Source organism: Musca autumnalis, unplaced genomic scaffold (genome assembly GCF_047663935.1).
Source record: "Musca autumnalis isolate F117 unplaced genomic scaffold, ASM4766393v1 scaffold_3, whole genome shotgun sequence".
NCBI classification, from domain to species: Eukaryota; Metazoa; Arthropoda; class Insecta; order Diptera; family Muscidae; genus Musca; species Musca autumnalis.
Window position 1 is genome coordinate 107,287,497 of NW_027411866.1, and position 20,534 is coordinate 107,308,030.

General features: G+C 37.4%; 1 protein-coding gene across 1 annotated transcript in view; it reads right to left on the minus strand.

Annotated features, from left to right (window-relative positions):
* The window catches only part of dpr14 (defective proboscis extension response 14), a 404,735-nt gene that overhangs the window by 126,366 nt on the left and 257,835 nt on the right, over window positions 1-20,534 (minus strand). Inside the window, exon 5 of the mRNA XM_073979194.1 lies at window positions 3,368-3,581. Within this exon, the coding sequence (XP_073835295.1) occupies window positions 3,368-3,581 (214 nt within the window). The remainder of the gene's footprint in view (window positions 1-3,367; window positions 3,582-20,534) is intronic.

The window sequence follows — 20,534 nt, forward strand, 5'->3', positions numbered from 1 at the left end:
AGAAGGCAAATATTGCAAACCCCTTTTAAAGAGCTTGCATTGGTGGGCATAGATGTACTTTCAAAAACTTGAAGCTATATTTTCAATTTTTCCAATTGAGCTTTTACATTCTCTGACAACATGCAATAATAGATTACAATCTCGGTCGGAAAAAATCCCCGAACTATATAAAATTGAGAAATAAGGGCTAATGAGGGTTAAAAAACTGGACATGTATGGATATGTTTTGCGGGTGAGTTTTCTTCTGGGAACACAAATTCTAATAAAAATTTGAAAAAATTGGCAAAAGTCTTCAGAAAACTAAAATCGGGTGGTACTTATACCGAAAAATTTCTAGAGGAAAGTTTTGTAACTCCTATGAAGACTAAATACCAAATTTCCACACGGGCCAATATATTTTTCTGTAGTTTTTGAAATTCCGAAATAAATAAGAAAAAAATATCAGTTGGCTTTGCCGACAGAGATAAACCCTCAGACTATGTGAATTGAAATTTTCATTTTCGGATAGATCGAATGTATTTAGGGTGTTTTCAGAATTTTACGGCCCTTTTTGGATATTTGAACTTGCCGACAAAAATGTTGATTGGGATTGAAGTTCAAAAGGGTTGCGGAGCAGGTACTTGAAGGATCGGACTGGCATAGTCCATTATGGAAGTGAATCTTTTTTTGGCAGTCATATCTTTTCGATAGATGACAAGCTCACTAGTCATTTCAGTGGGTCATCGTATAACTTTTGACCAGTATGCCAGGAAGCATGGACTTGACCACCGAAAATATAATATAGCTGTAAACGGGACTACAACGAAAAGCATCGGTATACATTTCCAAAAGATCTTCGAACATACCCTAAACTGCACTCAGACACAAATGTTGAACTTTTGTGGGGGAGGTAAGGGGAGGACCGATATGTGTCATTTGAGAAGTTGAACTAAATTTGGACAAAATATTAGGAGTTCCAAGTTTGGACCAAATTAGTTTAAGAGATATCGTTTATATCACTTTAGTGATATTTTTTTAAATATTGGGGGGAAACACCGGAATTTGTGGACCGGTGTTGCCCATCTTCGAACTGAAACTAAGTCCGGACAAAATATGACGAAAGCCACATTTTGGACCAAATCGGTTGATCAGTTCGAGAGTTATCGTGCTCTCCAGCCACTACATATGGTGCCATAGGGGTGGTTTTCACCATTCCACTATAGGTCAAACAGCTCAGTTTACTGGCCAAAAGTCAGATTTCGCACTTTGTATTTTCACTTATTTTGTGTTACTTTCTTGAAAGAAACACTTCAAATATAATAAAAATAATTTTTGTTTTTGTATGAGAAATTATACCGTTACATGACAGGCTGTCAAATATGTATTATCCAAATATCTTTAAAAAATTGTTAACGAAATATGTTTACTTGTATACGTTCAGGGTGAAACAAAATCACAATATTAGCATAAATAACGATTTGATTAGAAAGTATTCGACATCTATTTATATGAAAATGCCCTCCTATCATCATTTATGTGTATAAATAGTTATTAAATGGGTGTTAACTTTGAATTTTCGAAGAAAGTATAACATGTTGAGGTTATGTACGCTTTTAAAGTCTCGGCAACGTTCGGCAATGAAAGTGAAAATTGAAATTGGTTCATTAACTCGTGCCGAATGCAGAAAATTTTATGTGATTTTGCGTAAATTTGCTCGGCAAGAATTATACAACTTTTTTTAGGTTACCATATTTTCCATAATATTGATTTTTTTGAAGTCAGGGTTAAACCTCTTACCAAATAATGTTAGCCTAATTGGAGTCTACAGCATTCTGCTGTGTTTTGAAGTCAAATTATTTACAAATCTTTTATAAATATATACAGTTATACTCAAAACATGTCACATCATACTGTGGGATTTTCAAGGTAATAATTTTAAGGCATATTCACATTAAAACTAAAACGAAACAGAACAAAAAAGCTTCTGGACTTATCGGACGTCGATGCCTTCAATTCTGTAGACAAATAACAGACTTTCCAGTTTTTGTCCCCAAAGGGTTAAGGTACCAATTGTGTATTTGGTCCATAAAGGGTTAATTTGTTGGCCCATGTTGTTCCATTTTTCTCCCTGAATCTAAAAACTCTATATTAACTTAAACCAAATACTTGTTTTAACTTTAAGACTTTTGGCCAATAAAATGGCCCGTTTGACCTATAGTGCATTCGGGCTGTATTCTCAAGAAGTATGGTCTTGCACCTGAAAAAACTGTTACCGTTGTAATTGAGGCCGCGAATGCAAGATGCTTCAAAAATCTTCAAAGTGATTCGAGAGCAGTTCTTAAAGAGAACTCTCCGAAGAGCTATCTTGAGCTCCACCCACTACAAACGGTATCATATGGGTTTTTGCAACATTCACGGTATTATCTAAGGAAGTATGGACGTGCCCCAGATAAAACTTGTACCGTCGTATGTGGGGCAGTGAGCACAAGTTGCTACAACAAAAATCAAAGCGATTCGAGCGCAGGTCCTAAACTGAACTTTTCCGAAATGTTGTGTTGGAGGTACCCGAAGGAGTCGACCGATTGAGTCCATATCGGAACCTCATCTAAGTCGGGTAGAAATTTCACGATGTTCACGATATGGACCAAATCGGACTTTAGTGGGGGAGGTACCGGAAGGAGTGGACCGATATAACCCATCTTCCAACTTTAACTAAGTTTTGACAAAAAATTACGAACGCCAAATTTTGGACCCAATAGATTTATCCATTCGAGAGTTTTCGTGCGCTCCAGTTAGACAGACAGATGGACATGGCTAAATCAACTCCAAATTGTCTGAAACACATTTCGTCTAAACATACTTGGGGTCTAAAACCATTATTTCGATGAGACTCATTTTGCCCGTATGAAAGTGTATATATCCTCGTTAGCATAAATGCTGATGGTATAAAAATTAATAAACCTTTATTAGTTACAGAGTTTTTTCAGTCCATAAGGAACAAAACATCCAACAACAATATACGAATATTTCGAGTTGCAATGACTATTGTTCAGCAGGATACCTAACTTTATAGAGATTTTTAGACATCATTGATGCTCTCACTCTTGTCGTAAGGCAGGTCACATAGGGGGATACCTTTGGAAGAATATGTAAATTATAAAACATTTTTTAGAAATATTTCAAAGAAGGCCCCCAGTAAGTGCCCTCATAAACCACACATTCTCCTCCAATATTTCTTTTGCAAAACTAATGAAATCGTGTCATGGAGGATAAGTGCTGTGTATATGTGTATAATTGGGATATACATATATGTGGATGTATACACATCCGACGTTTCGTGATTGTACATGATTCCTCTGTTCTGTTCAGTTCTGTTTGTGATACTTACCAATTACAGTCAAGTAGACTAACAACACTAAAGGCGGATGTGATGAAACTTGACACTCATAAGGACCCTCGTCACGTTCGTTGGCGTATTGGATTAAAAGTTTCCAATCGTTTGGTTCTTCAAACTCCAGCGAATAACGGGAATCTCCACTGTATGTATGACGGCCGAATGTAATAAGTGCCAGTTCGTCGCCTTTTCGACGCATCCATGATACCTTGAAGAAGTAGAATAAGAACAAGAAGAAGAAGAGTAATACAAAAATTATGAAGGGCGGATGTAAAAGGTATGATAATGGGAAGAGAAGACAAATAAAACACATTAACAAAATTGAGATAAAATTGAAAAAAAAAAAACGAAAATGATGATGAAATTAACTAGACGAGCAAATACTCTTAAAATTACTTAATAACACGAAATATTTCTCGGTAGAGACGTGATTTTCCGGACTTGTCATAGTTGTTGGTTTTGTTAGTTGGTAACAAAGATTTGGATGCGATAACAAGCAAAAAACAAAAAGGATAAGCGAAATTTTGCGGTTTAGCAAAGATTTATTATAACCATGGCTGGTGTAGGAGATTAGGGGATTCGTTAGAAATGTTTACACAACTTTGAGCCTATTAAGATATACAAATACCCGTATGCACACACAAACACACGCACACATTCGCACACATATGAATGTTTACATGATACGTCCTTAAACTAGGAAATGTGCGTGCCATCTTGGCGTATGAGGAGGATGCGTGTGAAAGGAATGTTGATTTTCTTTGTCTGTCTTTCACACAATTCCCAACTTTACATATTATAACAACATCACATCAGCTTCGGCACTTAAATTTCCAAAGGACTGTTAAACAATTCATTTTCAGCATGCGTTGTCAACACTTGGGACAACGTTTCCTACTGCCGTTGCTGGCAATTCGTGTGAAAGGTCTAAACGTCTTTGCTGACACTTACTAAACGAAGTTATTTGTTTTCTTTTTGTTTAGACGACACAAAAACCTATGGCGAATTGTAATTTTGGTAGCCATTTTTTACTTTTATGGCTTAACGAGATGATAATGGTGATGGAGGTGGTGATGATGGTGTTGCTGCCGCTTAAACATGTATCGAACCCCTTAAAGTGGGTAACAGAGAAATTTGTCAAATTTAATAAGAAGTTAATGATGTTAGGATTTTATGTGTTGACACAAGTAAATACACACATATACCGATTTGTTTGGAGTGGGATCACATCTCCAACCTGCAGAGATTTATTATCCAATATATCTTTAATAAATAAAAATGCAATTTACAAATTGTCACTAAGTTGCGAAGAAAAGAAATAAAAAATCTTTAAGTTCGACTGGGTCGTTTTTTTATACCCTTCACCATAAAATATTCTGAAATAAAATGGAATAATTAGTTTTCTTTACTGTCCACAATTGTAGGTGTTGATACACGGTGCTCGTGAACCAATTTTTAATGAAAGGAGCTTACATCTGGGAAGTTTTCGCGGATTCTGAAACGTCAATGTTCTCAGATGGAAAAAAAAATCAAAAAACCAAAAAAAAAAAAAGTAAGCAAAGGCTATAGTTGGACGGGGCCGACCATGTGATACTCTACACCACAACTCTAGGAATCAGCTATATGCAACCGCCTTGCACGCTGAATCAAATTTTTTAACGGTGGCAAAATACCCCTTAGTAATGTTGGCGATATTTCCTGAGTATTTCAGCCATGAAAAAATAAAAACCTATTCGAAAATTGGAAAATTCACATTGGAAAATTCACATTCCTGCTACATCTTCAAATTGTCTTTGAATATCAGGTTCCTCTTTGGAATAATCTAAAATAAATAAATATGTGTATATACAATGCTATTTGCTACATCTCTGATATTTGATATTTCGGAAAATTGGGAGTTTATTGTACCTCACATATGATTGATAATGCACGTAGTTTTGGGCTCTTCAGGATATTTCGGAAATAGTATATTGTGAGTATATATTGTGATATCAAAAATATATTTTATACCCTAACTAGCTGACCCTGACTAGACTAGAACCCTGTTTGGGTTCTCCGTGTAAATTTTAGTTATCTATCCAGTATTGATACAACCATAATTAGGCATCCCTCTAGAAACTTCATAATATAAATCAATGTTTTGACATAAATTCCATGTAATGGTATCCCCCAAATTTAAGATATAAAATCTCTTTTATTATACCCTTCACCATAAATCGACAGTTTAAAGCACTTTGTGACCCACATATAATGGTCGGTGCACGTCAATTAACATTGCTATACATTGGATTGTTGGTCTCGGTTGGGGTCGTAATTATTACTGCAGAGAATTGTCAGTATAGGTCCACGTTTTGATATAGCTCTCACAGAACGGTACCGGCTGATTTTCGCTATTTTTGAGGATTTAACATCATTATCACACCGAAATGGCTGAAATCTGGTTTTAATATATTTTAAAGAGGAGAGCATAAATATTCGGATCGACCGAAAGACACGCCTTTTCATTTGCGCTCGGTATGTCACAGTTATAGCTTCACGTTTTGATATAGCTCCCATAAAACAGTACCTCCCGATTTTCGATAGTTCAGAGATATAGCCACTGTTGGGTGTCGTAAACAGTCTTGCAGAGAATTTTCAGTATACGTCCTCGTTTTGATATAGCTCCCATAGAACGGTGGCACCTGATTTTCGTTATTTTTGGTGGATTTAACCTCATTCAGCCCGATCGAACGTAACGCCTTTTTTTTCGCGCTCTATATGCAATAGTGGTAAAATACCCCTCAGCGAAATGTATGTTCCTTCGGGATATGTATGGCAACATTTATATAATTCATAAAAAAAAACAAGTAAGAAAAGTCTATAGTCGGACGGAGCCGACCATGGGATACCCTATACCACTATCCCTGGACAATCGCTCTCCACGGAACTTCTTTTCAATGATTGTGAAAATTTAAATATCAAATATCAGAGATGTAATATATAATACTTATGACCAAAACCAAAAAGTTATCTAGCATGACAAAAACATTTTTGTAGCAGGAAAGGAAAATTTTGTTCACACAAACTAAAATGTAATGAAACCCACTTATGTAGTACTACTACTTCCGTTGTTTAACCGCTACGTTATTGAAATTTTTACCAATTTCACACAAAAGTTTCAGTCCATTTAACCCGCTAAGTATTATCTGATCTTAACGTTGGTTTGTACTTTCTTCTTCATCATAAACTCATAATTTGTTTAAAATTTTGCGGGTTATTATTTTGACCTACAGAGCCGCTACAAAATTGGTTAAAATTTTTTTTTGGTCCATTTCATCCCCTGAACATTTCACGATCATCACCAAACACTAATCATTTCTATTCTGACCCGAACCCAACCTCCTTAAAAATTCGTTACAATCGGTCCATAATTGCGGGCTTAAGCTTGTTTACATTTTTTAATGGACGGACACACATCGCTAAATCGCTTTATCTCGTCGAGATTTGAATTTCGGCATACCAAATATGGGGTCTAGGACGAATATTTCGTGGTGTTACATAAACTTTTGGAGAGACAATAAGTAGCATGGGATAAAAATGTGGTTCTCTACACAGAATACATTACATATGAGGCAGTAAGCCCGTTATCTAGCAAACACTTTACTGCAATTTACATCAGAGGAAAGGTCAGTAGTTTTTTTCCATATGTAGGCTAATTTGCGAAATATATGTGTCCTCAAGGAATTAAAATATTTTGGTCGATATAATAATAAATAAAATTTTTATATTTTTCATACAAAAGTAATGGTTCATTTCACCCGCTAAAGAATATCAGATCATCATTCAAAATTGTAGGCATCTTTTTCGACCTATACTCTTACCCGGTGCAAAATTTCTTGACTATTGATGTATAATTGCGACTTCTAGCGAGTTTATTATTACACTACAAACAAATAACGGAATATATTAGGCTGTAACTCTGTTATCTGATCATACACACCAACATAATTGGCATCAATTGAAAGGTCAAGCGTTCCACTTTCAAGTATATCTCACTTGCCCGGAATGTCACTTCCAGGAATTAAGATATAAGCTGTATATTAAAAATTTTCACAATTTTCACACAAAAGTTTTGGTCCATTTAACCCTCTAAATATTATCCGATCGCCATCTCAAATTGCAAGCTTCTCCTTTGTGATATACTCTTACCTTATTTAAAATTACGCGTTGATCGGACTATTATTGAGACCTACAGAGCCGCTAGAAAATTGGATAAATATTATGTTTTTGGTCCATTTCACCCGCTAAATACTTTACGATCATCACCAATAAGAATAGGGATCTATTCTGATCTAAACCCGATCTCCATACAAAATTTCGTGACGATCGGTCCATAATTGCGGCCTGGAGCGTGTTTACAATTTATAATGGACAGACGGACGGACGGACGGACGGACGGACGGACAGACACACATCTCAAAATCGCTTTATCTCGTCGAGATATGAAGATTGGTATACCACATTGGGGGTCTCCGACGAATATTTCGCGGTGTTACATGAATTTTTACCAAAACAAACTTATAATACCCTTTTCCACATTGTGGTATAGGGTATAATTACTTCTATAAATTGTAGTTGTTATTATCGAGATTTTGTTGTATTTAAAAAATGTATCTTTATCTAGCTATTCCAAGGATTGAAATCAATGCTTATGAAGTTTCACTTCCCACATTTTGAGATTTTATCCGTAATTATAATATTTTCAATAATCGAACACGATCGCGGTATTCTGATTCCAATGAGGATATTGTATTATATATCAATAACTTTGTCTGATTTCCAATCGATCTTTCTGGAATTTCGATCTAGTGACATCTCAAGTTATCGGGATTTTACTGTATTCCAAAATGTGGAGTTTATCGCGCTATCCCACTTATTGTTTAGTGTTCAGCGTTTATAGCGTTTTATAGGCACGCTTACAAAATTATGTATATTATCTGATATAATAAATGTTTGTAAATTTTGTGATGGCCGCGATATTTCATTTCCGCGAAGACCATTCAGGGTCAAGACAGTAATTACAGTAGTATTGCAAACAATCTGTAAACAATACGTTCAAAAATATGAGGGACTTCAGATTTTTTTAAAAAAAAATTTTGAAGGAGAACCTCCGGTCACTACACTTAGCCGTTTTAAAATAGCTCACGACCGCGATATCCCACTTGTTCAAGCTAGTGTTTATATAATTTTTGTGTCACGCTTACTAAAATTATGTATATTAATTGAAATAATACATTTTTGAAAACTTTGTGATGACCGCGATCATTCAGGGAAAACAATCTGTAAACAATACGTCCAAAAATATCAAAGATTTCAGATTTTCTTAAAAACATTGTGGGGGAGGACCACTAGTCGCTACTCTTAGCCGTATAAAAACAGCTTTTGCCATTTTTGGGATGACCGCGATATTTCACTTCCGCGACGACCATTCAGGGTCAAGACTGTAATTACCATAGCATTGCAAACAATTCGTAAGTAATATATTAAAACGTATCTTGAATTTCGCGGTTTTCTTAAAAAATTGTGGGGAGGACCACCGGTCACTACACCTAGCGAGATAAAAAAATAGATTACGACCTTTTCCCAGACCTAAAAACTCCATATACAAAATTTCATAAGATTTCCCAATCGATTTTTCGGAATTTCTATATAGTGACATTTCAAGTTATCGAGATTTTACTGTATTCCAAAATATGGCGTTGACCGCGTTATCCCACATATTGAAGCCAGTGTTATAGCGGTTTTGTTGTCACGCTTACTAAAATTAGGTATGTTATCTGAAATAATCCATTTTTGATTAATTTGGGATGACCACGACATTTCACTTCCGCGACGACCATTCAAAAAAATATATAGCCTATTTTCACCGCTGATGTTCCCAGTACATTATCTGAAATTTTGAAGAAAATCTATTCAGCCGTTTTTGATTCTATTCGGAACATACAAACATACTAACATACACACATTGTCTTTTATATATTAGAAGAAGAAGATAAATTACTATTAATGAATAGAAATTCAAATAGTTTGCATGCAACAAATGTATAAATTCCAAAATTATTCATATTGAATTACACATCAGAGAAGATAGTATAAGTCAGCTGCGCTAACGGTGATATACTGTCAGCCTCAGGTTTCTTGTCTCTTTTTCAGGGCTTTTCGGCCATAATCTCAGGAAATATGGATTTGCTATTGTATTTGTACCATCGTAAACGGTACCGCAAGGACAATCTTAGTGTTACCCGATCTATCGATCGATTGCTCACTTCGCCGTTATTTCGTTACAGTTCACACAATTTTTCGAAAAAAATTTTGAACTTTTGTGGGGGAGGTGTGGACCTATATAGCCTACATTCGAACTTAAACTATGTTTGGGCAAAATATTACGAAGTATAAAATTTTAGTGCGAACCAGCCAGCTAGACAGTATAAGAGACACAGATGAACGGGCTTGGCAAAATCGACTCCAAATTGTCTGAAACAAATTTCGTCCAAACATACTTGGGGTCTAAACCCATTATTTCGATGAGACACATCTTTGGTCGTATTTAGTATGTATCCCCTTTACTGTAAATCCTGAGGTATAAAATAAGTGGCGAGGCGACCCCATGCTACAATATTTGTATAAAACATCCAATTGGACAACACAACTGAAAATTTCTCTGTCATGATATAGACAATTTGTAGCATGGGAGGAAATTGTGGTTGTCTACAGAAAACTCATTATATATTAGGGAATAGGCCCGTTATCTAGCAGACACATTATTGCAGTTTGCATCAGGGGAGAGGCCAGTAGTTATTTTTCCATATGTAGGCTACTTTGCCGGTATATGCCCTCCAGGAATTAAAACATGGACCAAAAATAAAATTTGTATATTTTTCATACAAAAGTAATGGTTTATGTCACCCGCTAAATAATATCAGATCATCATGCAAAATGATAGGCATTTTCTTTAACCTAAACTCTTACCTCGTACAAAATTTCGTGACTACTGAGCTATAATTGCGATTACACTACCAACAAAAAAACTGGATATATAAGGCTGTAACTCTATTATCTGATCACGTACATCAGCATAATTGACATCAATGGAAAGGTCAAGAAATCGTCTTCCAAATATAACGCACGAGGGAGAAATGTTTCTTTAAGGAACAAAGATATAAGCTGCATATTAAAAATTTTCACAATTTTCACACAAAAGTTGTACTCCATTTAACCCTCTAAATATTATCTGATCGCCATCTCAAATTGCAAGCTTCTTCTTTGCCATATACTCATACCTTATTTAAACTTTCACGTTTATCGGACTATTATTTCGACCTACAGAGCCGCTACAAAATTGGATAAATAATATGTTTTTGGTCCATTTCATCCGCTAAATATTTCACGATCATCTGGTCTGAATCCGACCTCCATACAAAATTTCGTGACGATCGGTTCCTAATTGCGGCCTGAAGTTTGATTACAATTTATAATGGACAGACGGACGGACGTACACACATCTCAAAATCGGTTTATCTCGTCGAGATATGAAGATTGGTATACCTCATTGGGGGTCTCCGACGAATATTTCGCGGTGTTACATGAATTTTTCCCAAAACAAACTTATAATACCCTTTCCACATAGTGGAAAGGAGCGCTTCTTAAATAATTCACGGTAAAAGCTCACATTTTTAGTTTTTTTTTAGATTTTCACGATTTTTCTGGGAAACCGCAAGCCCTATCAAAATGGAACTGAAGCCCTATCAAAATGGAACTGTTGTAGCAGTGAAATTTCTCTACATCATTATCCCTTATGATATTTTCGTAGGTTTTACCATTTTTGAGACTGCAATTTCCCAATTTAAACTTATGTATCTCAAAAATGGTACAACCTAGGAAAAAAAATCTAAGTCGATATAACCATGTCCGTCTGTTGAAATCAAGATACAGCTCGCAATTTTTAAGAAAGAGCTTTGTAATTTGGTGTAGAAGTTTCTATTACTCCTAGGATTATTGGTATTGCAAATGGGCTATATCGGTCCACGTTTTGATATAGCCCCCATAGAACGGTACCACCCGATTTTCGGTATTTTTAAGGTTTTAGCCTCATTATCGCACCGAAATGGCTGAGATTTGGTATAAAATCTTCGTTGGGGGTATAAAACTTTCCCCCAGAATTTTGCCGGTATAGGTCCACGACTTCATATAGCCCCCTTAGAACGTTACCACCCGATTTTCGGTATTTTGAAGGTTTTGGCTTCATTATCACACCGAAATGGTTGAAATTTGGTACATAGTCTTCGTCGGGGGTATAAAAGTTTCCCCCAGAATTTTATCGATATAGGTCCACGCCCTCGTAGAACGGTACCACCCGATTTTCGGTATTTTGAAGGTTTTAGCTTCACATCCACGCCTTCGTAGAACGGTACCACCCGATTTTCGGTATTTTGAAGGTTTTAGCTTCATTATCACTCCGAAATGGCTAAAATTTGGTACTAAATCTTCGTTGGGGGTATAAAACTTTCCCCCAGAATTTTATCGGTATAGGTCCACGCCTTCATTTAGCCCCCATAGAACAATACCTCCCGATTTTCGGTATTTTGAAGGTTGTGGCCACAATAAACCAACGAAATGGCTAAAATTTGTTATTTAATCTTCGTTGGGGGCATACAACTTTCTCCGCAGGGTTTTGTCGGTATAGGTCCACGCCTTCATATAGCTTCCATAGAACAATACCTCCCGATTTCCGTATTTTGAAGGGTGTGGCCACAATAATCCAGCGAAATGGCTAAAAATTGGTATTTAGTCTTGTTTGGGTCTAAAGTAGACCCTATAGAACGGTACTTCCCGAATGGTACCTCCACCGAAGTGGCTAAAATTTGGTATTAAGTCTTCGTAGGGTGACGTAGGGGATGGAAGATACCAAGGAACGGTCCTGACCGGTTTTAACATGGCAAAGCCCAGGATTTATCTTGGTCCCTCTTTCATCTCAAGTGGACACTGACCTCCCCGTGGTGTCACCTGGGGAACTGCCTTTAACACCCGTTAAAGGTAGTGAGCTAACATGTGCCGCGCGTTCACCCATAAGAACGTTAAAAACTTGGGTTTGGGCGTCGGGTTAGTAACCCTCCCCTAGAAAAAACAGCCTACTATGAAAAAACTAAAGAAAAGAAAAACAAACCCCTCTAAAGTTGACGAACCCCGCAAACGTTTTAAGGACCATGATCTGCGAATCTGCACCTGGAATGTTCGCACTCTTTATAGAGAAGGTGCAGTCTTCGCATTGGCAGACGTACTTGAAAAGTACAAGGCCGATATTACTGCCATACAGGAAATACGATGGATTGGGAAAGGCGTCACAACAACACCTAAAGGTGACGCACTGTATTATAGCTGCCATGACGTAAAGCATGAGTTTGGTTGCGGATTCGTAGTTAGTCGGAGGTTAAAACATCTGGTCTCCAGCTTCACCCCAGTGAATGAAAGACTTGCTGCAATTCGAATAAAAGCTAAATTCTTCAACATCAGCTTTATTTGCGCTCATGCTCCCACTGAAGAAAAGGACGAACAGACCAAAGATATATTTTACGAGCGCTTAGAAGAAACATATGACCGTTGCCCTGCCCATGACATTAAAATCATTCTAGGCGATTTTAATGCCAAAATTGGAAAGGAGAATATCTTTGGCCCAACAGTCGGGAAATTCAGTCTCCACAGTGAAACATCTGACAATGGTATGAGGCTGATAGACTTTGCAGCTGCAAAAAACATGGTAGTTAGCAGTACCAGATTTAATCATCTCGATACTCATAAGGGCACCTGGCTGTCCCCAGATCAAAGAACAAGTAATCAAATTGATCATGTTGTGATAGATGGAAGACATTCATCCAGCGTGTTGGATGTACGATCGTTCCGAGGCGCAAACATTGATTCGGACCACTATCTTGTTGCAGCAAAGGTACGTACCCGTCTAAACGTTGCAAATAAAGCACGAACAGACACAACGCGGAAGTTGGACATCGATAGGCTGCAAACACAACAGATAGCCACAGCATATTCCACTCAACTAGCCCAATTGCTTAACGCGAGCACTCCTTGTCCCGATAACATAACAACACAATGGCAAAATATTGCCCACTCCATGCAAACAGCCGCAAAATCCATACTTGGATTCCAGAGACCTCCACAAAGGAATTCATGGTATGACCAGGAGTGCCGTGCTGCTACCGAAGATAAAAATGCGGCATATAGAGCTACTTTACAATCAGTAGCAACGCGTAGCGCACGAGAGAGATATCGGGAGAAAAGGAGAGAAGAGAAACGTCTTTTCCGCAAGAAAAAGAGAGAGATGGAAAAGCGGGAGTGTGAAAAAATCGAGATGTACAGGAGCCAGAATGAAGTCCGAAAATTCTACCAAAGAGTGAAACATCAAACAGATGGCTTTGGTACAGGCACATCCTCCTGTAGAGACCAGCAAGGTAATCTGGTAACAGATACAGATAGCGTGCTCAGGATATGGAAGGAACATTTCTCCAATCTGCTGGTGTCCAATAGTGGCGAAGACGATGATACCGCAGATCCAATCCCAGAAGATGGTATAGAATGTATACCACCCGGCCAAGATGAGGTAAAAACAGCAATCAACCGGCTGAAGAATAATAAAGCAGCAGGAGCCGATGGCTTACCAGCCGAGCTGTTTAAAACCGGAGGCGACGCGCTGATAAGGTATATGCATCAGCTAGTTAGCACCATCTGGCAGGAAGAACGCGTACCCGACGATTGGAACCTGAGCATCCTATGTCCCGTCCACAAAAAAGGAGATAAGACTGTATGCTCCAATTATAGGGGCATAAGTCTACTCCCTATTGCCTATAAGATAGTGTCAGGGATACTGTGCGAACGAATAAAGCCTATGGTCAACGAGATAATTGGACCATACCAATGTGGCTTTAGACCTGGCAAGTCCACCATTGACCAGATATTTACCCTGCGGCAAATCCTAGAGAAGACCCAAGAGATGCAGATCGACACATTTCATCTTTTTGTCGATTATAAAGCAGCATTCGACAGTCCCCTCCGATCAAAGGTATTCCATGCAATGTCTGAATTTGGTATTCCCGCAAAGCTCATCCGGCTTTGTAAGATGACTCTAACTGATACTAGGTCCTCAGTTAAAATAGGAAAGAACCTCTCCGAAGAATTTTGTACCAAAAGAGGTTTCAGACAAGGAGACAGCCTTTCGTGTGACCTATTCAACATTTTGCTGGAAAAGGTAATACGAGATGCAAATGTCGAAAGAAATGGCACAATTTACACCAATAGCCACATGTTACTTGCCTATGCTGATGACATAGACATCATGGGACGATCAGTAAAGGAAGTAACTGATACCTTTAGGAAGGTCGAAGCAGAATCTGCGAAAGTGGGTCTGGCGGTAAACGGCGAAAAGACCAAATTGATGGTGTCGACGCGCAAAGCGTCCATAGAGCTCGGACCAACCGTAGAAGTTGGTACCTACAATTTTGAGGTAGTTAAAGACTTCGTCTACCTCGGCACTGCCATAAACACAACAAACAACATCAGTTGTGAAATAAGAAGAATTGTATTGGCCAACAGATGCTACTATGGATTAAGTAAGCAATTTAAAAACAAAGCCACATCTCGTCAAACAAAAATAACACTATACAAAACGCTGATACTACCCGTGCTAATGTATGGCTCCGAAGCATGGGTACTTGCGCAAGCAGATAAGGCAGTGCTTGGTGTGTTTGAGAGGAAAATTCTTCGAAAGATCTACGGGCCGATTTGCGTTGACGGTGAATATCGACGTCGTATGAACCACGAGCTATATAAACTATACAAAGACATGCATATAGTTAAACGTATCGAGATGCAACGATTGCGTTGGCTAGGCCATATCATGAGAATGAGCGATGATGAACCCGCTAAAAAGGCATATGAATACATGCCACATGGCGGTGCACGCAGAATCGGCAGGCCTAAGCTTCGATGGAGCACACAAGTGGATGAAGAAATGGAAAGGCGCGGTATTCCAAAAAGTCAAGCGAAAAACAGAGAGGAATGGAGATCTTTTCTTAGTTCGGTCTATGGAACAAATGTTCTGTAATGGGCCAACTAAGTAAGTAAGTAAGTCTTCGTTGGGGGTATAAAACTTTCCATATGAAATTTGTCGTTATAGGTCCACATCTTAGTATAGCCGCCATAAAACGGTAATTCCAGATTTCCGGTATTTTGAAGTTTGTGTCATCAATATTCCACTGAAATTGTTCAGTTCATTTCTGTAGTCTTCTTTTGGGGTACAAAACTTTCCATATGAAATTTGTCGGTATAGGGCCACCCCGTCATATAGCCCTATAGAGCGGTACACCTCAATTTTGATTATTTGAAGCTTATGGCCTCAATATTCCAACGAAATGGCTGAAATTTGGTATTTAGTCCTCGTTGGGGGTACAAAACTTTCCTCCTGAAATTTTTAGGTATAGGTCCTTCATATCCTGATTTCGGCACATCCTGATTTCCACATTTTGAAGATTTGTGGCCGCAACCTTCAAAAAACCGAAAATCTCCCAAAAAATGGGGCTATACCATAACATGGACATATATTGACAATTTTTGGATATATATTGACAGTTATTAGGTTCAGGTTCCTCTGTGTCCAGACTCAAAAATTCTGCAACCTAGACTGTGTTAACTGGACAACTAAAGAAATGCAGCGTGACGTGAGATTTAAATCCACATATCGGGCATGTATTGGGTATCCTTACATCAATTTGGGCCCAATACGACTCGGGGAGGCTGAATCGTCCGGTTCTTAACTGGTCTAAAACCACTCATGTTTGTCGTGGCAGCTGGCGTTTTTCTAATGCGAAGGGTGGGAGTGGACCCCAAATACGGCCTTCACACTGTATCTGTGCTATCTAAGCTTGCCTGATAGGATCGTTGCACTCAAATTTTTCGTTTATACCTTTGGACCTCTCTCTCTATATCATGAAGATCTCTCCTGACGTGTTTTCGATAGGTCAAGTAACACCATGACTGTTCTGGTACAGTCCTCTACTGATAGACGTGGATATGGCGTCTAATGCTGTTGTAGTACAATGCATTTTCCTGAACCCATGGTGATGTTGGGAAACTGGAGTACAACTTATCATCGCGGGGAGGCGCCTCTACAATCTTTGATACTGGCGACAGTAATGAAATCGGCATGTTAGCGGGGCCACCCTGCAAACTGTCCAGGCTTCTGGTACAATGTGGGTGGCTAACGATAGGTTGAGTACACTTATTAAATACTCATCCACCATTGGCGGCGCTTGACTTATGAAAAGCTTTTAATACTGTAAGCCATTGTAGGACATTGAGCAGACTACTCTCCGGCCAAGTTTTAAACGTTGGATAATCAATTATATGTTTGGGAGCCAGTCGTACGTAGAATTCAGGAACAAGAACAGCTTGTTCGATTACAACAAAAATTTTGAAATATTGTGGGGGGAGGTACCTTATGGAGGATACCAATATGGACCATTTTAGAAGTTAAATTAAATTTGGACAAAATATTAGGGGAAAAAAATTTTGGACCAAATTGATTGCTCTGTACCATTTAAGCGGCAGTTTTTAACTTTTGGGGGGATATTGCCCATCTCCGAATTTAAACTAAGTTTGGACAAAACATTACGAAGGAAAACTTTTGGACCAAATCGGTTAATCAGTTCGAAAGTTATCGTCCGTTCCAGACACATGGTGCCATAAGAGTTGTTTACACCTTTTGGGCTATTTTCTCAGCAAGTATGGACCCATGAAAAAACTTGTACCGCCAAATCGAGAACAGGTCTTAAGCTGAACTTTGTGTAGGAGGTACATATAGAACCAGTAGTAAATAAAATAAAGATTAATTTTTGGCACCCAATTTTTTCTGTTTAATTTATTCGTTGAAAATATTTAAAATTTTACTTGCAACATAATCCACAGTAAGGATTTTTCTTAACCACAAAAATAAATTTAAGAAGTTTCATTTCCAACAAAAGTGAAAAACAAACGACTGAAAACTTTGGCAATTAAAATACTGCTTAACATTTATCCCAAATATATGTATGTACGATTATATGTATGTATATATTTTCCTCATTTAATCAATTTCACAAATGCAACATTACCAATAGGGATGACGATATTGATGTGTTGAAATACGATATGTTACTTTGTTATTCAAGGATGTGTTTACCTTCTGGGAAGGCAAATCTTAAAGAAAGCATGAATAAGGCGGTAACCATGCATGGGTGCTATACTAATACGTCACCAACGTACACAGAAATTTATTTCGGTGGTGAGGACAGGGTCCACTAGACCAAATACGACTTTTTGGAACAAAATGTTCAAAAAGTGTATGCCCCCCTCCCCCGTGCATGCGTCTTATGTCATTTGTGAAAGGCTATTTGACTGATCTTACCACCTTTTTCCACGCTAGGAATATTCAAATATCCACCACTAAATCTACGGGCACTCTGCTCCCTACATGGATGACAGAGGTAAGAACAGAATTGAATGTCATGGTAGCAGAATTCCGATCACAAAATACCCAAAAATTCACATTCGACATTATGTTCATGTCGTAAGCGCATACCACAGCTATCTGTCGCAAGCTGAGATGTAGGAGCAAGATCGTCAAATATCTAGCCGACAGCACTTGGTGTGCAGATAAAGAAACCTATGCGGCACCAGTTTGGTCTGCGAATATAAGTACAACGCAATGCAACATAACAACAGGGTGACTCCCCAGATCTTCAGTCGACCATCTACATGAGGAGACAAAGATTCTTCCAGTACAGCAACACAATGGCATGCTTTCTTGCAGTTCTTATTCTGGTGTTACCGGTTCTTATTATCAACAAGCCTATCTAGCAGTATAAATAGCATTTACGAGGATACAGTCGCAGATCGTGTGTGCTGAGGTACGTCAGCTGCCATGACAAACAAGAGTAGTTTTGGTTTAACTACGCTCGGAATGCTGCAGCTCTCAATATAAGCCTTCATATAACATTACCTCTCGATTTTCAGCATAAGCAGGATTTTAGCTACATTTTTTGACCTGGTGACATTTGAAATTCTCAGTGGTCACAAAAGTTCTCCATCTAAGTTGTCAGTATAGGTCCATGTTTTCGTAAATCCCCCATATAACGAACGGTATGTTCCAATTTTTGGTATTTTGATGATTTTAGCAACATTTTTGGCCAAACTCCCTGTCACAAAACTTCTGCACCAAAACTTTTCAAGATAGGCCAACCCTTTGATATTGGCCGCATATAAAGGTGCCACCCGATTGAAGATATTTTTAAGTACATTTCCTAATCCAATTTACAGATTTGGAGTGTCCCGTGGTCATAAAATATCTCCACCTAAATTTGTGGACAGGAAATTAATTAACTAATTATTCAATTTTACTTCAGAATATTTTATGGTTGAGGGTATAAAAAGTTCGGCTTGGCCGAAAGTTCCGTTTTTTCAGTTGCTTTTAATTTTTAATTTCACAATTAAAAGAAGTATAAATATGTTCCAAAATTTCCCTTTGCTTCTCTAATCGTGTCAAAATTTTCCAATTCCTCATCTTTACTGACATCCCTAACCAAAAACCCAACACTGTTCTTAATATACATCTGCCGGCAACGAAACCCATGCCCGCTTCCTGGCCTTCAAGACTTTTGGCGATTTTTTGTGGATAAATTGAAAATTGTTAACGATACATACACCCACTCTTATTTCCAAGGATACTGTATTACGTTGGTGGTAGTTAATAAATTTCATTGGTAGGCTGGTTGCATGCTATCCTGCCTGTCTGTAAATTTAGTTTTTGTTTTTTTTTGTTTGCTTCTCTGACTGCCTACAAAAATATTCTTAATTAAGAACAACTTTGGCAAGTGTTAGTGTAAACAATCCATTGGCGTTTGGTGGCGTTTAGTGCTGTGGGTGGAGGATGATTAACAAGTCCTTGGAGAATTAAAATAAATTTAGCTCTAGATAATAAAGCAAATTGTGGTTGAAGTGTAAACTGTAAACTTATTACAATGTTTATGCCAAAGGCGTTGATTATCAGAAGAAGAGAAAAAACTTTAACGAAGAAGAATAAGTGGAAAAGTTTGTAAATATGTAAATAACTAATTGAATATCATAGAAAATTACTGAGATGCCTTTCTACAGAATTTACTCGCGCTATAATTTACTTTGCTATCATAGAATGATAGTTGACGTTCGCGGTCAGTAGCATGGGTATGAGCAGATGAGACAATACTGGTAGGGTTTTGAGAGAAAAAATCTTCGAAAACTCTGTGGACTTAATTTCCAAAAATGATTTTGGGATGCCAACTATGATTTTGGGATGCCAACTATTCCGAGGTAAAAATCGCTTCAGACAATTTTTGTTAAAAACCACCACCAATCTCCTCTGACTAAGACCAAAAAACAATAGGAAAATGTGTAAAAACGGCAGAAATTATCAATTATATACAGAATGAATCGCACACACAGGTTTTTATAAATTTTTTCAATAAAATGCCCCATTCTAAATCAGTCATGAGCATTAGGCAGCTTTAAAGTTGGTGTTAATTTCTCTTTGTTAATTAAATTAATTAAATTTTTTAATTTGAATTAATAACGGTTTTAGACAACATTTATGTTTAAAATATGTTGAAATAAGTAAGCAGACATCAAGAAACATTCAATATTAGCTTTCCTTTAAATAATCTCTTTGCCGATTTCGCTCTCCACTGATCTAAATGTATGAATATTTTACTCGCTGCACAAAAAGAGTATGTTTCTTATTAATTTTCTCGTTTAGAGTTAAGCTTGATGATCGGAAATTATTTGCAAGTGAAAAAGGAAAGCCAAGGACTCGAACCCACATAGTCACCAAATTACGTTACCTGGTTTCACTGGTGGTAAAGCACATCTTCAGACGTATCGACTATGTAATGGCTTCTCTACATAATAATAATAATAATAATAATAATAATAATAATAATAATAATAATAATAATAATAATAATAATAATAATAATAATAATAATAATAATAATAATAATAATAATAATAATAATAATAATAATAATAATAATAATAATAATAATAATAA